The 22,245-nt window shown below is 43.9% G+C and overlaps 1 protein-coding gene across 1 annotated transcript in view; it reads right to left on the reverse strand.

Annotated features, from left to right (window-relative positions):
- Nucleotides 1-14,968, reverse strand: part of LOC148660090 (complement C3-like) — a 49,286-nt gene extending 34,318 nt beyond the window's left edge. The window contains exons 1-16 of the mRNA XM_088634111.1: nt 14,877-14,968; nt 14,285-14,474; nt 12,350-12,506; nt 12,110-12,180; nt 11,251-11,342; nt 10,907-10,983; nt 9,846-9,933; nt 8,065-8,170; nt 5,711-5,825; nt 5,079-5,194; nt 4,278-4,424; nt 3,159-3,374; nt 2,279-2,479; nt 1,565-1,720; nt 495-624; nt 1-72 (exon numbers count right to left, since the gene is read on the reverse strand). Of these exons, the coding sequence (XP_088490237.1) occupies nt 1-72; nt 495-624; nt 1,565-1,720; nt 2,279-2,479; nt 3,159-3,374; nt 4,278-4,424; nt 5,079-5,194; nt 5,711-5,825; nt 8,065-8,170; nt 9,846-9,933; nt 10,907-10,983; nt 11,251-11,342; nt 12,110-12,180; nt 12,350-12,506; nt 14,285-14,474; nt 14,877-14,944 (2,002 nt within the window). The 5' untranslated portion in view covers nt 14,945-14,968. The remainder of the gene's footprint in view (nt 73-494; nt 625-1,564; nt 1,721-2,278; nt 2,480-3,158; nt 3,375-4,277; nt 4,425-5,078; nt 5,195-5,710; nt 5,826-8,064; nt 8,171-9,845; nt 9,934-10,906; nt 10,984-11,250; nt 11,343-12,109; nt 12,181-12,349; nt 12,507-14,284; nt 14,475-14,876) is intronic.
- Between the last annotated feature and the right edge of the window lie 7,277 nt (nt 14,969-22,245).

The raw sequence follows: 22,245 nt of genomic DNA on the forward strand, positions 1-22,245 counted from the left end.
CCAATTTAACCTTGTCTTCGGTCAGAAGAAGAGATCGGACCTTTCGCACAGCATCAGAGGGACATTTGAGATCTGTGGAGGTAAAAACCAGAAAGATAATACTCACTTTCCACTGACATTTTGGCAGTTTTAAGTAACAGTATCTGTATTGTCAGAGAAGTATGTGCCCACCTCTGTTTATTTTGTTTATAACAAAATATATATTTATATTTCCTCGATTCAAGCCTATTCTAAATGAGAGTCCCACAGAATCACCCACCCCCCCAAAAAAAAAGAATACCCCATAAGGCTACTTGGTTCATGTAGTCTGTTGTGTAGTTAGTAGCCGCGTGGATAAAGGAGGGCCTTGTTTTTCTGGTTTCCAATTCATCCCCACATATGGTCACGCACACAGAAAGTGTTAGTAGTGTAACAGATATACTGTATTCATCCTGTTGGATCTACCAATGGAATAATTACATCAGAGATTTCAGATTTGCACTGATTCTCTCTACCTTGCCTAGTGGTGGTCATTCCTCCAGTGTTCGATTTGAACAGCAGCCCAGCATCAGTGAAAACTCCCATGCTGTTCTTTCCTCCACCTGGGGTGCAGCCTATGTCTTTTTTCTCAACCTCATCCCAGATCTACCAGAAAGACAGAGAGGTTGGGTCTGTAAAATGGTCGTCATCTTTCTAAAATTTAGAGATCCTGATCTGCAGTCTTGTAAGTTCTTCCAGGCTTGTTTTGTAGGCCATTGTTAGATCATCAGTTCCTAAACGCTTTGAACAATTAAATTTGCGATCAATCCTGCAGGATGATTTTTATCGATGTAGCAATATGCAGGTAAAGTACCTGCCTACTTTTCAACCCTCAAACACGCTTGGGTTCCCTTGCACTTGCTATTTGAAACATTCCATTTATATGTTATGCAACAGATCGCTTATTTAATTGACCAGTAACTCACAGGTAATACTTATCTTCCAAAGTAAAAGAGGCTGACCAAAATACATACTGGCTGGGGCTCCCCAGGGCTCAGGTTAAATGTTCCCCACTGTAAATGTTAAGTGTAGTTTCAGAACTGGTCAGACATGGTACAGGCAATGCAACTGTCAATGCAGCACAATGGGATTAATGTGAGAGCCTGGAGGCCCACCTACCACCTAGTAGCCCTACATCCGCGGCTTGAGGGCATAGGCCTCCTATCGGCGTCCTGACCCTGCTGAGTCCGGAGCTCAGAGCGCCTGGCCTCGTCACCCCCGTTTTTATCCCAGTACCGGATTTTTATCACCATGGCCACCCCACCAGCACCAGTGCACCTTCGCCACACCCCCCCCGTTTGTCTGTTTCACTTACTTCCAGATTATGCTGTCTGCATAGGGTCCTGACCTACACATCATAACTACACAAGTCATAACTACTGAGCAATAGGCCAACAAAGGAGGTGGTTGGACAATTCTGTCCAATGGTTCAATGTTGACCAGCGTCACATTACATTCGTCCCCCGTTAAAGGCCCGTTCTTAATGAAAAGGAAAATCAGACAAGCCTCTTTCTCAGATCTGTTTCTCATGCAAGGAGCAAAATACCTTGGTTTGAGTGAGCTTGTTCTTGTTGTTCAAAAGAAAGACTGCCTTGTCTACTGCAACCAGGCCAACTATGGCACCAGGGTCCCCGTTCACCTTCAGGTTCAAACTGTCTCCGGGTCTGTACTCTTGATGCTTGTCTTTCAAAGACACCACGAGCTGCAGAACAGAAGACAGAGCCGGGTCACACTTTCTGATCATCAGGCTGTCAGGAAAGCCAAGCCTTCTGGACCAAGAAGATCCTGAATTCAAAGCAATTGAAGAGAATACGAAGAAACTTTTCGTGCAGGTGTAGCGGAGCTAGTTTGGACATGGTGACGTCATTGCCCTCCCTGCGTGTAACAGGGACCTCAGCTGCCTGGGCTGAGGGAGGTCTCCTTTAGCTAATGCAGCTAGTTCCCTGTTGCGTTACACCAGAGACCCGGGTTCGTGCCCCAGGTGCTGCGGGACGGAATGGGGTGGCGGAGGGCTCGAGCCCGCGCGGAACTGCAACGGTCACATTAGTGTCCTTTGCCAAGGCGAAGTCAGCAGGGGGAGTGTAGCGGAGCTAGTCAGGATACGGTGATGTCAGTGCCCTCGCTGCGCATAGCAGGGACCTCCGCTGGCTGGGCTGGGGGGGGGGGGCTCTCCATTAGCTCATGCTGCTGGTTCCCTGTTGCGTTACGCCAGAGACCTGGGTTCGTGCCCCAGGTGCTGCGGGACAAAACGGGCACTCACCTTCCCCATGCAGGTATCTGTCACATCCACCCAAACTGAATCCGACACAATCTCCGCCTTGGACGCCAGCGGTAAGGTGTAGTAAGCCACTATACGGAAGGAGGGGATCATTTCTTTTGTGATTGTTAATTGCAATTCAGCAAAATTCCGACTCAATTTATCCACCCGGCCTTTATCAATGATTCTGCCTTTGCTAAGAATCTGGGGAGATGGGGGGGGGAGGAGAGGAGCAAATTAGAACAGCAGAAAAGGATAAGAATCAAAAACAGGAACTGACAAACTTCAGACTGACCACAGATCACAGATGACAGAAGGCTATAAGGACAAACTAGGTGTTTTTCTGCCAACAGATCCAAAGTGTTCATATTTAAGATGACAGGAGGCTTCTTTAACCATTCCGCTTGCGTATGTAAAAGCAAGAAATCAATAAATCAAGAATCAAACAATCTAAGAACTGTTTGATGTTAGGCCTGGAAAAACAACCGAAGGAATGGCTTCTGTAACCAAGTAGGAGAAGAAATATATGTGTTTTTCTCATTCCTCACTGTCAATGGACACTGTCAATGTTACACAGGTGCACACAGCCACAAGCTGTCTGATTATTCTTACAAGCACTGAAAAAAACTGTAACACATAATGACAACAATAATAATCATCATCATCATTAGTAGCATAATCTGTGCTGTGCCAGCCAGCCAGCCAGCAAAATGGTACAACTTACTTAGGTCTACAATACATAGGGCACTTACAGTCTTGGAATTTATTGTTTTCTCCAATTTTACAAAGTGCATTCCTATTTAATTTTGCACCCTTCTAATTGCAAATTTAAAAGCCAGAACAACTAAATAAAAAAATAAATGTAAAAGTTCTAGCCAGTCACCAAATAGGATAAGAACTGAATGGCATTTGCTTGCTCATCTTTCTCAATGTAATACAACAGGACCACAGTGAATTTCTTCCCAGGCCGTATTTCTGTGTCTGGCACATTGATGTACAGATAGTTTCTGGAGCTGGGGTCCTCAGGAGAGTAAGCCTCCGCAGTCATCTGATTCTTTGCCTGATGACCAGCGGGAAGGTCTCGAACCTGGGTTTTCACCTGAGACACACAAGGCAACAACTGTCAGTTACTGGACCCTAGGAGCTACTTTTTTTTAATCAAACAAACAGTGGTTTTCTCTGATAGTCCACAGACAAGGGTGAATCATGGAAACACTGAGTTGTTTTCTTACTGATTCAAGATGTTTGATATCATATTGATAGAAGACCTTTGAATATTGTAATAGTCTTATTAATAAAATAACTAAACAAAATAGGTGTTAAGAATTAGTAGTGAGGACCCTATGCAGAAAACCAGGGCAAACCCCAAAAGGCATAGTCGATAGAACAATCCGAGGTCAGAAACCCGTAGGTAAACTAGCCGGTGCTAAAGTATAAATAACCAGAGGCGGAGCCGTAATCCGTAAGGAAGCCGAGAGTCAAAACAAGAATGAGAGCAGAAGTACCAAAACTGAAACCGGGAGACGTACTGTAGATGGAGAACAAACCAGGGTCAGGAAGCCAAAAGCCAAGTAGTAAATATCCATTAGACTGGGAGTAGCTCTAGCCAGGAAGACCCTAATACTGAGCACAGAGGAGAGTGTGAGGCAGCATTAAATAGGCTGGGGAAAAGGGCTAATTGGGAACTGTGCTGGAATGTGAGGTGGAATGACGAGTCCCCCGGGGGTGTGGCGTAACAGGAGGGGGTGTGTTTTGGAAGAGTCTCAGAGAGATACTAGGTAGGGGTTTCAGAGAGAAACAGATTTGGTTTTGAATAATGCTTTCTGGTGATTTCCGGCAGAAACTGTTTCGGAGCTGGAAAGCAGCTTACCTGCCTGACTGTTCTAAAAAGGGAGGCTGAGTTACAGCTCAAAGAGCAGCTTTGGCATTTGCTGTGTTATGGCTTTTTTGGCTTTTCTCACTCTGTGAAATAGAGAGGTTTCAGGCAGAAGCAGATACTCACGGTTATAGTTTTAACCCTGTCACTTTCTTGCATTCTCACAGAAATTTTGGCCATCCCATTGCTTTCTGTGATTTCCTCATTAGACCCTGGTTCCACCCTGATGGGGATGTTTTCAGCTGGGGACCCATCAGGATTTGTCACGTAAACCTTTAGTTGGAAAGGGGCAGAGCAGAAGGTTGGGATCACATTGAAACTGCCCATGTCCCATGGGGACATGCTCCTCCAAAATGCACCACCTGCCAGAGAGTCACCCATCCATCCATTGTTTTTCTGGTTCATCCCAATTAAGATCATGAGGGAGCCGGAGCCTATCCTATGGAAAGCCACAAACACAACAGGCAGGACACACCCTGGACAGACACCAGTTCAATTACCATTCACTTGAAACAACATGATTTAAAAAAGGCATTATGCTGACAACCCTCAATAAGAAACTTGGCTTGGGAATGTTTACTGAGATGTTAGAACCCTTTGGCTGGGAAGTAGCAACTACCCAGCACAGTGAGCAGTTGACCAACTTGGAAAGAGGGATAAAGAAGGATTAAATCAAGTCAACAATATTACGGCGGATCATGAGTTCAGGTGAAGAAGGTGAGGGAGCTCTTGGACGCTGTTGTTCCTCTCAAAACAGCATGAGCTCCCTTTGGCCCAATTTCCATTTAATTACTTTTTAAAGCGATTGTATACGTTATTAATTTAATCTGATTTACAATCTTAATCTTAAGTGTCTTGGACAGTGACTTTTCCTTGTACTACTGAACACTAGTAAAAAGATTTAATGTAGACAACATCTGAACTTACAGTGACCCAAAATGGCATGTCAGGCTTGAAGTACTTGATTGTCCTGGTGAAATGGATTTTGTAAGGGGAGGTAACAATTTTGATTCCTGTTTTTTCTGCTTGAACCATGTCACTCCCTACAAAAGAAGGAAAGGAGACATGATGCATCAGACATTTTCAGATACACAACTTCGGGCTGGATGCCAGAAAATATTGAGTGGATACCATTATAAGCGATACAAATATACCTAAAGGAGCAGGTCATTCATTCCTACTTTGCCTGTGTCCCTCAGCTCTCGTGCTGTGGCATGCTACAAGCTTACAGCACATTTGCATGTGATTAAAGGTAAGCAGTGCAATGTGATCATTTCAGAAGTCAATTCCAAATAAAGTTCTCAACCTGGTCACTTACAGTATAAACTAGAATCACACAGACACTTGAGTGCGCGGACAACTCATCTCTCCACATCCTCACATTCGTGCGACTCTGGAATAGATGACTGAGTATGGGTGCACAGTGATATCTCTGGCCTACACAACTCTCACAGTGTGGGGGAAACGTTTCTTCAGCAACTCAGGAGCCCCTGCAGTGATTCCACTTGGTCTCATGAGTAACTGGATTAATAAAGGCTTAATTCACAGAAAACACTCACCGGTTTCTGTGAATACTGTGGCTTTCACAAAGATGGAACACTCCACTATCTCTTTTATGTCCTTCACTTCCTTTGTGATATGCTCTTTTGTTAATGTAGCAGTGCCTTCTGCCAGCTTGAAGAAATGCATGAAATGGAGTGAGCATTAAGATATCTGCATAATCTTATACTTGCATCCTTATATATGCTGTACATACTATAGCTTCAGTAATATTTACAACTGCAAGACAGCCACCTGTCTTTCTGTTTTAAAGAACAGGAACCTTCAGAGGCGATTCAAAAGGTGATTAGATCTACAAAGACAAGAGCATTCTTTTTTACGGCGTTTGGGGTTAAATTTCAATTTCCTGAGTGAAGCCTTGTGACGCTCTCTGGGAAAGACAAGCTCGGAGTGAAAGACAGGCTTGATACGGGTCTGTGAGTGAGACTCCTCATGGCGTGCTATGCACATAAGGGCCACAGAAACAGGCTGCTACCTCAGTTCCTAAGCAATGGCACTTGGAATGCTCTGATCAGAATCTATTGACCTTGGAGTAAAGTCCCTTTGTGTCATATTATGGGCAGTGCATTCTAGTGTACTCAGGAGTCCCATCTTAAGTCACATGAATCTCACTGGCTTGCTTTTCCATGCCCTAATGACCCTTCAATTGTTTGTGCAGTGGATATAAAAAGTCTACACACCCTTATTGAACTTTCAGCCTTTGTTGATGTGAAGCTCTGACATGATTGGTCTTGAACTCTGACAGGTCTTGAGCCTGTACATCAACAAAGGCTGAATTTTCAATAAGGGGGTGTCGTTTTTTTATACTGTACGTTATTGTGCTGAATAATGTCTAAGTATTAAAGCTCTGCCAATCCTAACTACATAACTTTGCACACACCCCTGCCGAGGTTGTCCTCTAAACTCTTGTCATCTTTGTTTAGCTGAGAACACTCTGTCCATGGTATTACACTAAGAGAGTGGTCTCTCTGCACTGTAATAAAGCCTTTAAACTCCGCCATTTTGTCTCTGGTGTCTGCATGGGGGTTGATCCGAACTTCTGTGCCTTCATTTGTCTGTGTGCCTTCTGGTGTAAGTGGAATTCCCAATTAGTGCTGTTTGGCTCTGGGGAACTGAATCCTGAGCTGTGCAGAGTACAGCCATGCTTCATGGAAAAGTCTCCTGTATCGGAGGACCTGGGTTTCTCGTATGACTGAGCCTGCCATCTGGGAAATGGCACTGTAAATGCTTGGAAGCCATAAAAGATCAGGACCAGTGTCTAGCTGGGACGGTGAGAAGAGCACGCGTTTCGTATTGTCATCTTGCAAGGGGGAGAGTCCTCCAGTTCTCCTCTTACTAAGATGGCCAGTCACAGGCAACAAACCTAATGTACGAAGGTGAACTCCAGCAGTCACTGGAGCTGTGCCTCCTGCTCCAGTACATATAAACAGAGCATCACAGTAGGCATGAAATAGTCTCATGAGACATGAATTGCTGTGGCAGTAAAGAAAATAAAGGAATGCATTGCATTCTACACAGAAGCCTTAATAATGGTCAGATTGCTTGCCGTAAAGCAAACAGACTTATTCTCATTATATTAAAAGGTGTTGATTATTTTGATTTACCAGTTGGCACTCTACAAACAGTAGGTATGAACACCTGCAGTCTTTGCTTGGTGTGTGTGTGATCTATGTGATCTGATCAGTCCATTGCAGGAGCTGGGTACATTTACAGCTGTTCCACCTGTTGGGTGGAAAAGGCCACAGAAGGTCTTCAAGTATTTGAGGAACTAAAATTGTTTTTTTTTCTGAGCCTTACGAGATGCGTGTGTACCTTTAGAATACAAAATATGCTGCTGGTAACAGTATGTTGACATTAGCATCACCAGCTCCAAAGCATTTACACTTCCATTGATTAACAGTTCCTTTCAAACTTGCCTTCTGCAATATTTAACCCTTGCATTTTAAGGTTCAATATTGTTTTTTTCGAATATATAATATTTACAGGCTTCAGTTATTTTGTTCCGTGATGTCTTACTAAAAAAGAATCACATCTGGCTGTTTCTCCTGTCATTATCCTATTTCCGTGGAATAATTCCCTATTCCTTGGCCATTATCGGATCACAGACAACTACAAAACAAAATAAGCACTTAAGAAAAAAGAACATCATCTGCTTTTAAATTTGAGCCTTTTATGGAGTTTTAAAGCCCTAAAAAGGGAATGTAATTACTCAAACAATCAATAAAGTAACTCTTGGACATCTTGACAGGTCAAGAATGCATAGCTGGTCTTATTTGTAACGTACAATGTAAATATGAAGAGTGAGAACTAAATACAATGGAAACCACAGAACCAAAGAACTGTGAAAACGTACCTCCACTCTCTGCAGTGAGGAAGAGAAGGTGTGACGTTTTCTCTGAAGGTCTTCATAACCAAACACCACGTAGGCTGAGCCCTTCACCTCCTCTCCATACACATAACTAGAATAACCAGTAATTAAGTTTGATATCCATTAAACCCACAGCAAGCACATTGCTGATATCAGTATTGCTGACATCCCATATCAATATCAGATGTGCTTTTGAAGCTATTTCCAAAGTAAACCATTTAAGGTCTTTGAGACTGAAGAATGTGGATTCACATAAAATGATGTGGGTAATTGGTACAAATACTGTAGTTGCAATACAAGGGAAAGTTGTAGTGAAAAAAAACAGCTTATGCATTTGGTTCTTGTCATACATCTGTCATATCGGTCTTATCTGTCATACATGTAACAATCAAATGTGGAAAATGATAGGAAACATACTGGAGTTCCATACATTTCAATGATTGATCTCTATCCGCTTTTTGTAGAACAGACGATAGGCTGAGATGCGCAGTGTGTGCTGGACATGTGATTTCTCCTGTCTTGTGTACAGATCAAACCGAGGAATTTAGAAGGGAGGTCTGACATACTGCTTTAGATTTACTCACATTCCACTGAATTTTTAAATTTTGTTAAAGTGTTGTAAATGTAACGAAAGTGTTCTTTCCGGACCCTATGCAGAAGACACAATCCGGGGATGAGTGAGGAAAACACGGGGAAAAGGGCATGCAGGAGTCAGAAATGAAAACAGGGGGTGTGTCCATGGTGCGCAGGTGTTCAGGGGGGTGAGTCCGGGGCAAACAATCCTAAACAGAGTCCAATGGGAAATCCAAGAGGAGGCAAAAAGACGAGGACCAACAGGATTAAAAATCGGAGCAGCATCCAGTGGAGGGTCGAGGGGGAAAAGGGTGAAAGGGACCAGACGCTCCAGATCCCGGACTCGCTTGGCACAGGAACCAATGCACAGCCCGGAAGAGAGTGGGCGTCTGGCTTACGTAGGGAGGCAGGAACAGGGGGCAGGTGCACAAAATCAACACGGAAGTGAAAGAGCCGGAGCTTAAGGGGGAGGGACTACAATGGTGACAGTAAATGAATGACAAACTGAAAGAAATAGTACCAAATGAAGAATAAGGGAAAAAACTGATGGCATGCCTAATATTGTTGAAACGGTAGATGTAATAAATAATGAGAGCAGCACCTTAAGGTGAGAGGAGAAGTTTCAGAGATTGACTGAATGCCCGATTCAAAACCGTAGTCAGAAAAGAGTTCATAGCCAGTAGAGGTGGGAATACACAAAGGATATCCAGGAGTGTAACCAAAGCACAAGAGACCAAAGCCAGAAAATAACCAAGTTGAGTGCAGAGAATATCCAAAGCAAAGTCACAACACAAGTGAGACCCATAGCCGAGAAGAGATGAACGAGAAACCAGACAACTGGAGGCAGGACTCTCTAAGACTGAGAGGCTATGAACGAGAAGACACGTCTTAAATGTCCCGTAGGTACTGATTTAAAAGAGGACAGGTAGGACAGATTTCCTACCACGTTGTTATGGTCCTAAACTGATTGACAGGTGGAGCAGCAGAAACATTGGTCATCATGGTTGCCTGGACTCATCTTCTAGCAGTCTGTTGTGAGTGAGTGAGAATAACAATAGCCATATATACAAGCATGCATACACTCTGTATCTTCTACACTGACTGAAGAGAAGAAGTAATAATGTATCAAAAAAGGTTGATCTCTACCCTGGATTGTGGATGTACTAGACCAGACTGCAGTCATCTGTACTCACCTGGCACTGATTTCTACCACAAGACTCTTGTCATCAATATGGAAGAACTTCTTTCTGGGGTTCAGAATCACTTCAAAGGGTGGCAGCACTGAAAACAAGCAGCGGTGTCTTATTCATTTGTGCAGAAGGCATTAGACTTTCCCACAAGTCCAAGAAACGACCAGACTTCCTGTCTGTACAATATGTGTTTTAGCTTGCAGGTAACAACTTTTGTGCTGTGTAGATTTTTGCCTTCTGTTAATCTCTGCTGAGAAGAGAAGTGGCGAGATCAGTTTGATATCAGATGTTACGATTATTTGCAAATGCCAATTTGTTTTTCTTATTAGGACTTTCAGACTGTGAAGGAACCTGACACGCTCTCAGCCATCTAAGAAACTACCCTAATTTTTCACAGTGTCAAAATGTCCAGTAAAGTTCCAACTAAAAGTGGGGACCCCAATCCTGGTCCTGGGGAACCAGTATCTGTACAGGATATTAATCCAGTGGGAAGAACCTGAATTGGTTCATTATTGTGGTAATTGGACCATCATAACAGCCTCTCCCTGTTCTTCAGGTGCTGCTGACTCAAAGGAAGATATGTGAATTCCTTACGCACTGTTTAAAAGATTTTTATTTTAATGGTTGTTTGCTACCTGATTACAACACTGTAACCTGAAGGATTAGGTCTAGTCCTGGAGATCTGATGTATCTGTGGGTATGCTAAGCAGTAGCACGTAAAGGTCTTGGAGGAGCAGTTAAACTGGTCCAGGTAAGCCCCAAAAAACGACTAGTTGAACTTATTAAGAGCTGAGTTAGGAGAACAACTTGGAGATCCACCAGCCTTCGGGGACTACTAAGGGCCTCAAGAAAGAGAAAACTGGGAATTGCAAGAGTCAAAGACTGCTTAAACCTGACCAGTTAAAGATGCTGCCACTTAGACAATCCTAATCACTACAGGTATAGTAGTGATGATATCACCTGCACTCAGACTGATGATGTCTGGATGACAGGGCTCCAACTGCATTCTTGTAAAATGTCTGTGTTGCAAATGCCCAACATACTGGGAGTCAGAATCCCCTTACCATGTTCTTTGACTTGGAATTCAGTAATAAACGTGCTTTGTGTATCCAATTGTGCTGTCAGCTGCCAGATCCCCTCACTGAAACAAAGACAAAACAACACCAACATTCAGACAAACTTCTTGTGCCAATCTCTGATTTTTTCTTCAGATTGCAGTTAAAAATGTATCATTACAGTTACAATTTCAATATGTTAAACTGAGTTTTATAGGGTAATCCTTTATAATTACAAGTTTAGTTGCATAAGGGACATGACTTTTGTAGAGTAATCCGTTACAGTTACAAGTTACTTGTGCAAAGATTTATCTTTTTAAAGAAATCCATTATAGTTCCAAATTACGACTTACTTGACCACCTCTGGCAGTTTGTAGTTTGTTGTGAGAATTCCGTTCTTAACATTCCCATGAAGCACTGAGTTAATCACAATGCCTTGAGGATTCTGTGATCAAAATCAGGAGACAAAATCAGAATCTCTATAGCAGCTTTGGGTACTCCACTGTTACCCGCCATATGATAAGTGATCTTATCTTAAAAGCGATCTTATCTTTAAACAAAATAATAATGAAAGGGCAGAGCAGTGGCTCTGTGGCTGGAAGGCTGTCGGTTCAAATCCTGTGGCAGGCAGAGGAATCCTATTCCATTGGGCCCCTGAGCAAGGCCCTTAACCCTAACTGCTCTAGGGGTGCTGTATAAATGGCTGACCCTGCGCTCTGACCCCCAGCTTCTCTCCCTGTCTGTGTGTCTCATGGAGAGCAAGCTGGGGTCTGCGAAAAGACAAATTCCAAATGCAAGAGATTGTATAGGGCTAATAAAGTGGCCTTATCTTATATAGCAATAAGTGGAGTAAAAACACAAACTGATATTTAAGAGGAGTTAGAATATGTTTCCTATTCTCCCAAAAGTAATTAGTGATCTGAAAAGATTAAAAAATGTCTATCATTTTCTGAAGAGCTTTACTAGCATGTATCTTGCAATATATTCTCCCTCCTCAGGATAGAAGGTCATCTGTGTCTTTAGCCTAGTTATGACCTTTAACCTCTCCCAGAAGTGGCACTCAGTTTCTGCCTGGCACCTGTTAGACCACACATTTTGGTTTAATGAACACTAGGCTGTCTTAATCATTCGACACTGTGCTAAATGTCCAGGATTATCCAAATCGTCTTTTTCTTTTTCTGCATGTTCTGAGATCTCTGCTGAACTCCTCACCTTAAACTCGATGGTCACTGAACTATCGATGGCAGTGGCTGCTGTTGAGGTGACAAAGGCTCTGTACATCACTGCAGCAGAAAGAGACAGAAGTTCACCTTCATGTTAAAGAGTTTTGGGAACCTTCGAGATGAAAAGCCCTTTATAAATGTTAGGACCTAGTATTACTTTGATCATTGCATTACTTGAATGAAAGTGAGTTTTTATTATTAAATTCGGATGGAAACGAACAGAACTTACCTGTGTCAGTGGGGTTGTATATGGGTTTGTCTGTCTGCACAAAGACGTACCCAGATTGGAAGGACAACAATACAACAGATTCTACTATGTTTCCTTTAAAATCGGCTGACAGATAAGCATATTGATTGGTATCCCTTTGAAGATTTTTAGAGGGGATCTAGAAGAAAAAAAAGCATTGCAATGACAGGGATAGGAAAGTCAGTTCCCTGAGCTCCTTGGGGTTGAAGATATCTGGATTCACTTGTGGCCTCCATTTCAAAGACTGCTTCCATACTGTACTCTACTTAAAGGTATTTTTTATTTTGATAAACATAAGCAGAATAACTAGTGTTTTTGTATGATTGCTAATAAAAAAGTGACTCCTTGTGAGAAGGTAGGAGCTTCAGGCAAGATGTAGTTCAGACAAGACTTTCCATTTCCCTAAAAGCTGCGGGGAATGACCTGCTATTCTCAGGCACCAAACCAATTGGTCAAGTGAGTGCAGATGGCAGGTCATTCCCCTACGTTTTCCAGGAAATTCAGTTCAGACACGTTCAGACAAGAGTATGAATTATACTTCAAGCAGTGCAGCAGGTCTAACAAGTCTTTTCAGATCAGTAGTGTCCGTAGTGCCCAAACATAGGTCGAGAGCTGGACCCTGTGCGTGGCCGGAGAGGTGGTTGGACGAAAATCCAAAAACGAAGCGGCGGTATCCACATCGTCAGACAAGGTCGTTCTCAAAAGGTCGAGAGAAAATCAGGATCGAAGGGTTGAGTGGCTCTAGCTGAGAAAACGTCTCACTGGCGAGCAGGGACGGATTGAGGAGAGAGGAGCGTGGTGTCAATCGGTGCCCAAGTACAGTATGTGCGGTGCGGAGTGCGCGTGGGCATGTGGTGATGCCAGCGTCCTCACGTGCCATTTGTGACAAGCAGCACCTGAAGTCCTGTTAAGATGCTCCAAATAAGTTAAATCATTTAGAGGTATGCAGGGTGGGGACTCATTTGGGGCGAGGAACGCAAAAAAGGGGAGAAGGTTTACTCCGGGCCCAGCAGCTACTGCTGAATAATGCACAATTCAGGTTTGTTGGCAAAAAGTCCACCTGTATTGCTCAGATGATCAAGTGGTAGCTAGCTGGTTGTAAGGTCCCACTTCAGACTAGACTTCAGGCAGAATTCTATCTTTATGTACGGGCTCATCCCCTGTCTCGGAGCTTCTGGAAAGGTTTAAGTCCCAAGGTTCGGACAACAAGTGTGGCAGCCACATGATTCTGTTGGCAGTCAGCCAGGTTAGTTCAGTAGACAGCGGGGGTGATGCATCGCTTTTTTAACTGGGGAAAATATAGTTGCTGATTGGTCAAGAAGTACAGGGTGGAGTGGGTACCCACACCCTGCAGGTCCCTGATTGGTTGGTCATCTTGTTGGATGACTGACCATGCGCTGTGACTTTTAGGATTATCTCTATGTCCCTCTGCTGGACATCCAGGCACCAGCAGTAAACATTCATCTTAAAGGAGTATTGGTATTGGATCTGGACACTCCTGGGAAAGATTCGTATCCAAAAGATAAGCTCATCTCCCTCACTTGCTCACACACAAAGACCTCTAGGTCATCCTGTGGCTGGGTACACAGGGAGGGGCCTCTTTCACTACATTCCTGTTACAGGTAACAGGCTGTTTGATCCAGGAACACAAAGATATTACTTAGAAATACTTCATATCATTTCATTCTACATGAAATAAGAGTTGTTTCTACATACTACATACCCGTTTCTAAAAGACATGTATTTGAATCCAATGAGACATTCACAATCTGTAAGATTAGCTTGTAATCATTAAAACTGCTTAATCAGATACTGGAGACAGGCGTGTTTTACATTTACACATGTTTCCATGGCAGATGCCAAAGATATGAAATGCCAAATGAACATTGAGAGGAAGCAAGTGTACATTGATCTTACTTTTAAAGCCTTGAGCGCCTGATGTTTGTTGGCTGAATTCAATTCCACAGTTGTCTCGCTTAGACTTTGTCGGCCAGGGAACATAAGAGCCTTGATTGTCACATGAATTGTATCGCTGGTGCCCTGTGCCTCAAGGAACACATTTTCAGGACTATCCAGGCGAAAGAGGTTTGGAGCCATCAGTATGTACCTGCAAAGAGAAAAAAACTCTATTTTAAGGGATGTGTTTCACATCTCTCCCTTCAACCCATTCAGCTCCCTAACTCTACCACTCATTAAAGGGATGTAGAAAAACCCCCTCCTTACAGACAGCTGTCATTCTCAGCCAGCTGTGTTACCCCACGAAAAAACTCTCTGTCTGAAACACATCTTTTCTCTACCCACATTTGGGTTTGACTGAACTTCTGAAATCCCATTACACAAGACTCTGACACGCTTATGAAAACACAAACTTGAAGCAGTAGAGTCTGCAAATATAAACTATGACAAAGGTAGCCCTACAGTCCACAGTCCAGAATCTGCAGCCAAGATATTAAGCGTTATAAAAAGCTTACGAACAGAGAGCCAAGGTTGCACAGAAATCCACACTCACAAGGGTTCGCCCAGAGAGAGCCCGAAGAAAGATGCCAGTAGGACAAGACTGAGCCAGACCCCAGCCATCCTGTCAGTGAGATATCAAGTGTGTGCAGATTCAGGCTCACTTCAAATAAATACCCACCAGATCGATACACTGTTAATCTGTAATTGCTCTGCAGACCTCCAGCAGGGAGGGGGGGTCACACAGCTTGGCAGACCTCCAGACTCCTTGTCAATCTGTCTTTTTAAGAATAATAATTGCTTACACTTACAGCACTTTTCTGGACACTCCACTCAAAGCACTTTACAGGTAATGGGGACCCCCTCCACCACCACCAATGTGCAGCATCCACCTGGATGATGGACAGCAGCCATAGTGCGCCAGACCGCTCACCACACATCAGCTATCAGTGGGGAGGAGAGCAGAGTAATGAAGCCAATTTATAGAGGGGGATTATTAGGAGGCCATGATTGATACGGACCAATGGGAAATTTAGCCAGGACACCGGGGTGACACCCCTTTTCTTTTCGAGAAATGCCCTGGGATTTTTAATGACCACAGAGGGTCAGGACCTCGGTTTTACCTCTCATCCGACGGACGGTGCCTGTTTACAGTATAGTGTCTCCATCACCATACTGGGGCATTAGGACCCACATGGACCGCAGGGTGAGCACCCCCTGGTGGCCCCACCAACAACTCTTTCAGCAGCAACCTTAGTTTTTCCCCAGGAGGTCTCCCATCCAGGTACTGACCAGGCGCACACCTGCTGAGCTTCAGTGGGTTACCAGTTGTGAGCTGCAGAGTGAGATAGCTGCTGGCCGTACCAATTTTTTGCTGAAATTCCTATAGGTAACAAAATTTACTCTAATGTTTTATCTCTAGATTATGCTAGAGAAAACGGGAGCTTCTAGAACCATTACCTTTGTAATGTTGGTTTGCAATCTGCTTACCTGTTGAGGAAGCCTTCTTATTTAACTATGAAGAGCACCTCTAGTGATTAAGCAGAAATGGCAGAAAGCAAAACTTCTAGTGATGGGTTGTTTACCCCATAAGACCCATTTTAAGTTGTTGCATTATAATTTCCTGCATCAGGCCTTGAGGTTCTGTGCATGTAGAAGCCAGATCTCTGCTCTGCACACACAAAAGAAACTTTAAACAGGCAAAGGTTTCCCTGAAGGCAAATAAACCCACATTCCTTATTTGAAAAGTTTGTTTAGACAGGAATTCAGCCAACACTGTCCCCTGAAAAGAAAAGTGCTACTTTACAGGAAATAATGTGTTTTTCCTTTCAGAAGATGATTAACTGTTACTGTTCCTTATGTTTCTAAGCTTATTTTAACTATAATTGGGTGTTTTTTAAAGAAGTTCGAAAAAACGAGAGAAATCGCTGTTTCCAGTGATTAATGCAGAAACAAAGTAAAATGAAATTGTTGTGAAGGCTTCAAGTCTTATTTTGTGAGAGAACTATACACTATACAATAAGGTGGGGAGCTGCGTCGGCATGCGTAGGCTGCAAAGGAACAAGTAACAGGTTCATTCCCTTCTGAAAAGAGAAGAGAGAAAACACAGGGTGTACACCTGAAAAAGGTTCCACAGCCGAAACGATGTGTTTCCTTTTGTTCTATTTTCAGCATGGAATAGACCTTTACTTGTTCCTATACAATAAAGCTGTCTCATCTGATTTCCCAGAAAATTGCTTTGCATCCAAACAGCCGTGTTTTACTTTGTTAGTTTTCACTAACCAATCGAGACACCTCACTGAGCTTCCTGAAGCTGTTGCAAAACCTCCAGTTTCTGTCCAGTTTCGGCACTGTCACGGAAGGGACTAGCCATGGAGAGAGACCGGCGAGACGGGAGGACCTATGAGGACCTATGCGTGGCGGTAGGAACGGAGCAAACGAGAGGGTTCATCCGGGCTCAAGGTAATGGGTGGAGTGGGAACGATACATGAGCCCTCAGGTAGAGGACATGGGGCGACCTGGTGAGGCGGGCCTCTCGACCACCGATCCCAATGCCGAGCGAGGAGGCTAGGGAGACCTGTAACTATAAAGCCCCAGACACAAGACATACCAGAAGAACAAGTAAAGCACAGGGAAACTAGGAACAGGACAGAGCCTGAGCACCTTCTAGATGTGGAGGGCGTGACAGTGCCCCTCCCTTCAAGGACGGCTCCTGACACCCAAAATAAATGAGCTGCACAGCACTGGGGGGAGGACAAACCTAATTTAACTGAAAGGAAACCTCTGGGAGTCCAAAGCTGAGAGCTACCCCCTCCTCTGGGGTAAAAACCTTAATTGAGTAGAGTAAGGGGGGACCGGGTAGGGCTCCGGGGGAGCGAGACAAAAAAAACAACAGACAAAACACGTACAGAAACAAAGCGCGCACAACAAAAGATAAGCCCTGACGAAACAGGGGAACAAACACAACACATAAAAATGACACACACAAAAAAATCGGGAGACCAGGGGAAGCCCAGACCAGGGAGACAGCAGGCGTGGGAGCTGGGACGGGGAGACAGCAGGCGTGGGAGCCTGGGCGGACAAAACATGGAAAATAAAAAAAAAAAATCACACACAAAAATTAACCCTGACAGAACAGGGGGACGAGCAACAAGAACAAAACCAGGGAGACAAGGAACCAGAAGTCGGGTAGGCCAGAAAAACAAAAGCCAGGAAAGAAGAAAAGGGAGACAAGGAACTGAAGCCAGGGTGGCCAGGTCCAGTGCAGGCTCGGCATTCCGTCACGGAAGCTGGGGGCTAGCCGTAGAGAGAGACCGGCAAGGCAGTGGACCCTATGCGTCGCGGAAGCAGAGGAGTGAACGAGAGGGTTCGGGCCGGGCTAAAGGTAATGGGTGGAGTCGAAACGAGACATGAGCCCTCAGGTAGCAGACGTGGGGCGACCTGGTGAGGCGAGCCTTTCAACAGCCGATCCCGATACCGAGCGAGGAGGCTAGGGAGACCCGTAAATATAAAGCCCTAGACAACAAGACACACCGGAAGAACAAGTAAAACACAGGGAAATTAGGAACAGGACAGAGCAGGAACGCCCTCTAGATGTGGAGGGCGTGACAGGCACTAGACAATGGGGCTGGACCAGGGGCTGTTGTCCTCTGACATCTCGATCCAGCATCTTTTCCACCTCCTGGTGTGCCTCCGAACATTTAACCTCAGGGATGTGGTAAGGTGGTGCTCTGACAACGACTCCGCGGGGCAACTCAATATGATGATATGTCAAGAGTGTTGTGTGCGCCCCGGTAGCGAACAGAAAACAGGAGCATTTCAATCTAGTAATGCTTTTGCTTCCTCAGTTTCTTTTGTCCAATATATTATTGGTGACCGAAACCAGATTTCAATATGTTTAATTAGATTCCTTACCTGCATTTACATAAATAAGTCAGGTGGGTAGCTGCGTCAGCATGCGTAGGCTGCAAAGGAACAAGTAATAGGTTTATTCCATGCTGAAAAAAAGAAGAAAGAGAACACAACGTTTCGGCCGTGGAGCCTTCTTCAGGTGTCAGGCTCTTCTTCAGAGCCTGAAGAAGGCTCCACGGCCGAAACGTTGTGTTCTCTTTCTTCTTTTTTTCAGCATGGAATAAACCTATTACTTGTTCCTTTACATAAATAATTTGGTTTAAAAGTATTAAAAATTTAAAATTGGAAAAACAGATCAGGGAATTTTGCTGGAAAAATTTAACTCGATCCTTCATAACCCCAAAACTGAAATAATCACGGCTTGGTTTGCCACAACCATGTTGGAGAGATTGTGGTAATAGAGACACAGGGCATTCCCATGTATTTTGGCAATGTCCAAGAAGTCAATCTTATTGGGAAGACGTGTGGTCTCTGATTCAAGATATATTCCGTTTAGAAACTCCAAAGTCTTGTTCAGTTCTGTATCTGGGTAATCTGCCTGATGAGGTTGTGGAAAGAGATAAAATACAGTACATGCTAAAAGTATTATTGGCAGCAAGTAAGAAAGCTATAACACGTAAATGGTTACAAAGAGACCCCCCCACCTAAAGAAAATTGGATTGTTATTGTTTCAGAGATTTATGAAATGGAAAAATGAACCTTTTAGTTAAGACTCCAGAAGGACATTTTTGAGAGATACTAGGAGAGGTGGATTATGTCTAGAACTTAATGAGAATGACTTTATGCATTATACCCTCTGCAAAAGAATGATACATAACAGACTTAATACTTATTTATATTTATAATACTTGAGGTTTTGAGGTGGCTGGCAAATCTTTTTTTCTGGTTACCTTGGTATGTTAATCTATCCATCCATTTTCCCCTGCAGGGTCGTAGGAAGAGCCAGAGCCTATCTTGGCAAGCAATGAGCGCAAAGTACACCTTTGACGGGTACCAGTCCATCACAGGACAAGTGCCAGCCAATCATACATGGGGACAATTTGAAGGCCGCAGTAAAGGCCAAGGGGGAAATGTGGTCCTAACACCAGGATAACTCCCTGCTCTTATCAAGAAATGTCCCCGTCACTATACCGGGGCATTAGACCACATGGTGAGCGCCCCCTGCTGGTCCCAATAAAACCTTTTCCAGCAGCAGCCTTAGCTTTACCAGGCTCAACCCTGCTTAGCTTCTGTGGGGAGCCAGTTGGGGACCACAGGGTGGTATGGCTGCTGGCCTTTAAAAAACAAAAGTAAAAAAGAAAGTGATAAAAATATTTCGATTTAGAGGTCTTCTTGGGAGGCCAAAGCTGGATAGGTATAAAACACGTGGGCACTGGGTTATACAGCTGAAATGCAATGGAGCTGATCAGTGGAAAGCCTTGATCTGAGATATACTGTAAATTTTGACTGGCTTCAATAATCAAAAGATAATCACTACCTCGTGCAATGAGCCACCTTCTGCACAGTACACATTTCCTTCCTCTGGTTGGGCAGGAAACACAGTTAATTAGTACTTCAAAGCACAGAGCAGGCTAGACATTTCCTTTCTCTAGCATCCAGCAAACCACAAACAAAATGAACTAGACTACAGGGTATAATTTCAACTGTGCATTTTCAATTATAATTACATAACACCAGTCACAAGGCAGTATGTATTAGTACAGTACTGTTAATTCCATAATGTACCAAAATTTCAGTTATGTGTTAAAGAAAACTGTTGTGATTAATTATCCTGATGGTAATTTACAACATGTTACTTACATAATATTGGAGAAAAGCAATTAAATATCCGAACAAGCTCCTTTGATTTAATAAACATGTTTCACTGTACAGTGGTACTGACTTGCTTATTGCAAGAAATGGTTAGTAAGGACACCCAAAATCGTGCTCACTAACAAAGGCCTTCGAACAAAGAAAGTTTCTAGTGTCCCATCTTCTGGTCATCTCAGATTCCAGGACATCGTCAATAAGAAAAGAGTGTTGACCCTGGTGTCCTGAGTGCTGATTGGTACAGATCCCAGGACACTGTCAGTAAGAGTAGGGGTGTCCTGACTGCTGGTCAGTACAGATCCCAGGACACTGTCAGTAAGAGTAGGGGTGTCCTGACTGGTCAGTACAGATCCCACGACACTGTCAGTAAGAGTAGGGGTGTCCTGACTGCTGGTCATACAGATCCCAGGACACTGTCAGTAAGAGTAGGGGTGTCCTGACTGCTGGTCAGTACAGATCCCAGGACACTGTCAGTAAGAGTAGGGGTGTCCTGACTGGTCAGTATAGATCCCACGACACTATCAGTAAGAGTAGGGGTGTCCTGACTGGTCAGTCCAGATTCCAGGACACTGTCAGTAAGAGTAGGGGTGTCCTTACTGCTGGTCAGTACAGATCACAGGACACTGTCAGTAAGAGTAGGTGTGTCCTGACTGGTCAGTACAGATCCCAGGACACTGTCAGTAAGAGTAGGGGTGTCCTGACTGCTGGTCAGTACAGATCCCAGGACACTGTCAGTAAGAGTAGGGGTGTCCTGACTGCTGGTCAGTACAGATCCCAGGACACTGTCAGTAAGAGTAGGGGTGTCCTGACTGCTGGTCAGTACAGATCCCAGGACACTGTCAGTAAGAGTAGGGGTGTCCTGACTGGTCAGTCCAGATCCCAGGACACTGTCAGTAAGAGTAGGGGTGTCCTGACTGGTCAGTACAGATCCCAGGACACTGTCAGTAAGAGTAGGGGTGTCCTGACTGGTCAGTCCAGATCCCAGGACACTGTCAGTAAGAGTAGGGGTGTCAACCCAGTGTCCTGGCTATCCCTCACTCTGAGCTGGTACAATAAGTCCTCCCTTATGCTCTTTCTAAAACAATTTGTGAAGCAATTTCCCATTTATATGTAACAGTGATCAAATACTTCTGCCTTTCTCTCAGGCCCATTGAGAGAGAAAAATTCCTTAAGGATAGCAGTGACCACATCACACCACAGTGACACACGCAATCAAAACTCAGACTGGGCTGACTGTAAACAGCTTTTGAGTGATCACATTTTTTATTTTGTCCACTTCTGGGAATGTCCAGGGCTCATCTCTTCTCCCTTAGCTTACAAGACATCCTGCCCCCTTTAAGGGATGTACTGGGAAATGTGACATGTTACTGTACATTTGTTTTGTTACTTGTTTTTACGTTCTGTTTCTCTACAAACCAATCAGGCTTTAAAGGCGTTTATCAGTCAGCAAGATAACTATTGTCTCACGTAGTACAATTATTAATGCTATCATAAATGTAACATCATCAGACAAAATGTCAGACATTGCAGGTCAGAGCAGAAGTGGTTCGGCACTTTGGCGACATTCCAAATTTAGTTTCATACTGCAACATTTTTGTGTTGGCTATAATAAGTTTTTCTTAAAACAATTGATCTCGGCTGTGCATTTGGGTCACAGAGAACTAGAAAACGGGAACTGACCAGGACTAACAAGTGAAAACAGTACCAGCACAGTTTTAATAAATGTTACTTAATTTCAAAAAGACCCCAGGGATTACAGTATGATCTTCTAACAGCAGCTGTACAGTATTTGAAGTATTGCACATGGTTGTATTAAATGGCTGGACGTGAAAGAAATTGGTAGACATTAAATTGGCAGATATTAAGGGTGTCCGTATGAATTATCTACACAAAATGAGGTTAATTTGTGTCTTTAATTTTTAGCTAAGGTCTTAGTTAAGGTGTTGAGGAGGGCAGCAAATCTGAACAAGATTGAGCTTTCTTGCCTGAAATTACGTTTCCCAGAAGGTCCTTAGTCACCTGACAGACACAGTAGGAAGAAGAATGAATTTGTCAGATGAGATTTAAAACCTGTCAAGCATTCAGCAGGCTCTGACAAACGCCATCACATTCCCACGCTCACCCACTTAAACAGACGCACCCACCACAGGGAGTCTTCCTGTCGCGCCCGGGAGCGTTCAGGATGGCGTTCAGGTGGGAGGCGA

This window comes from Lepisosteus platostomus, chromosome 6 (assembly GCF_059453375.1).
Source record: "Lepisosteus platostomus isolate fLepPlt1 chromosome 6, fLepPlt1.hap1, whole genome shotgun sequence".
In the NCBI taxonomy this organism is placed as follows: Eukaryota; Metazoa; Chordata; class Actinopteri; order Semionotiformes; family Lepisosteidae; genus Lepisosteus; species Lepisosteus platostomus.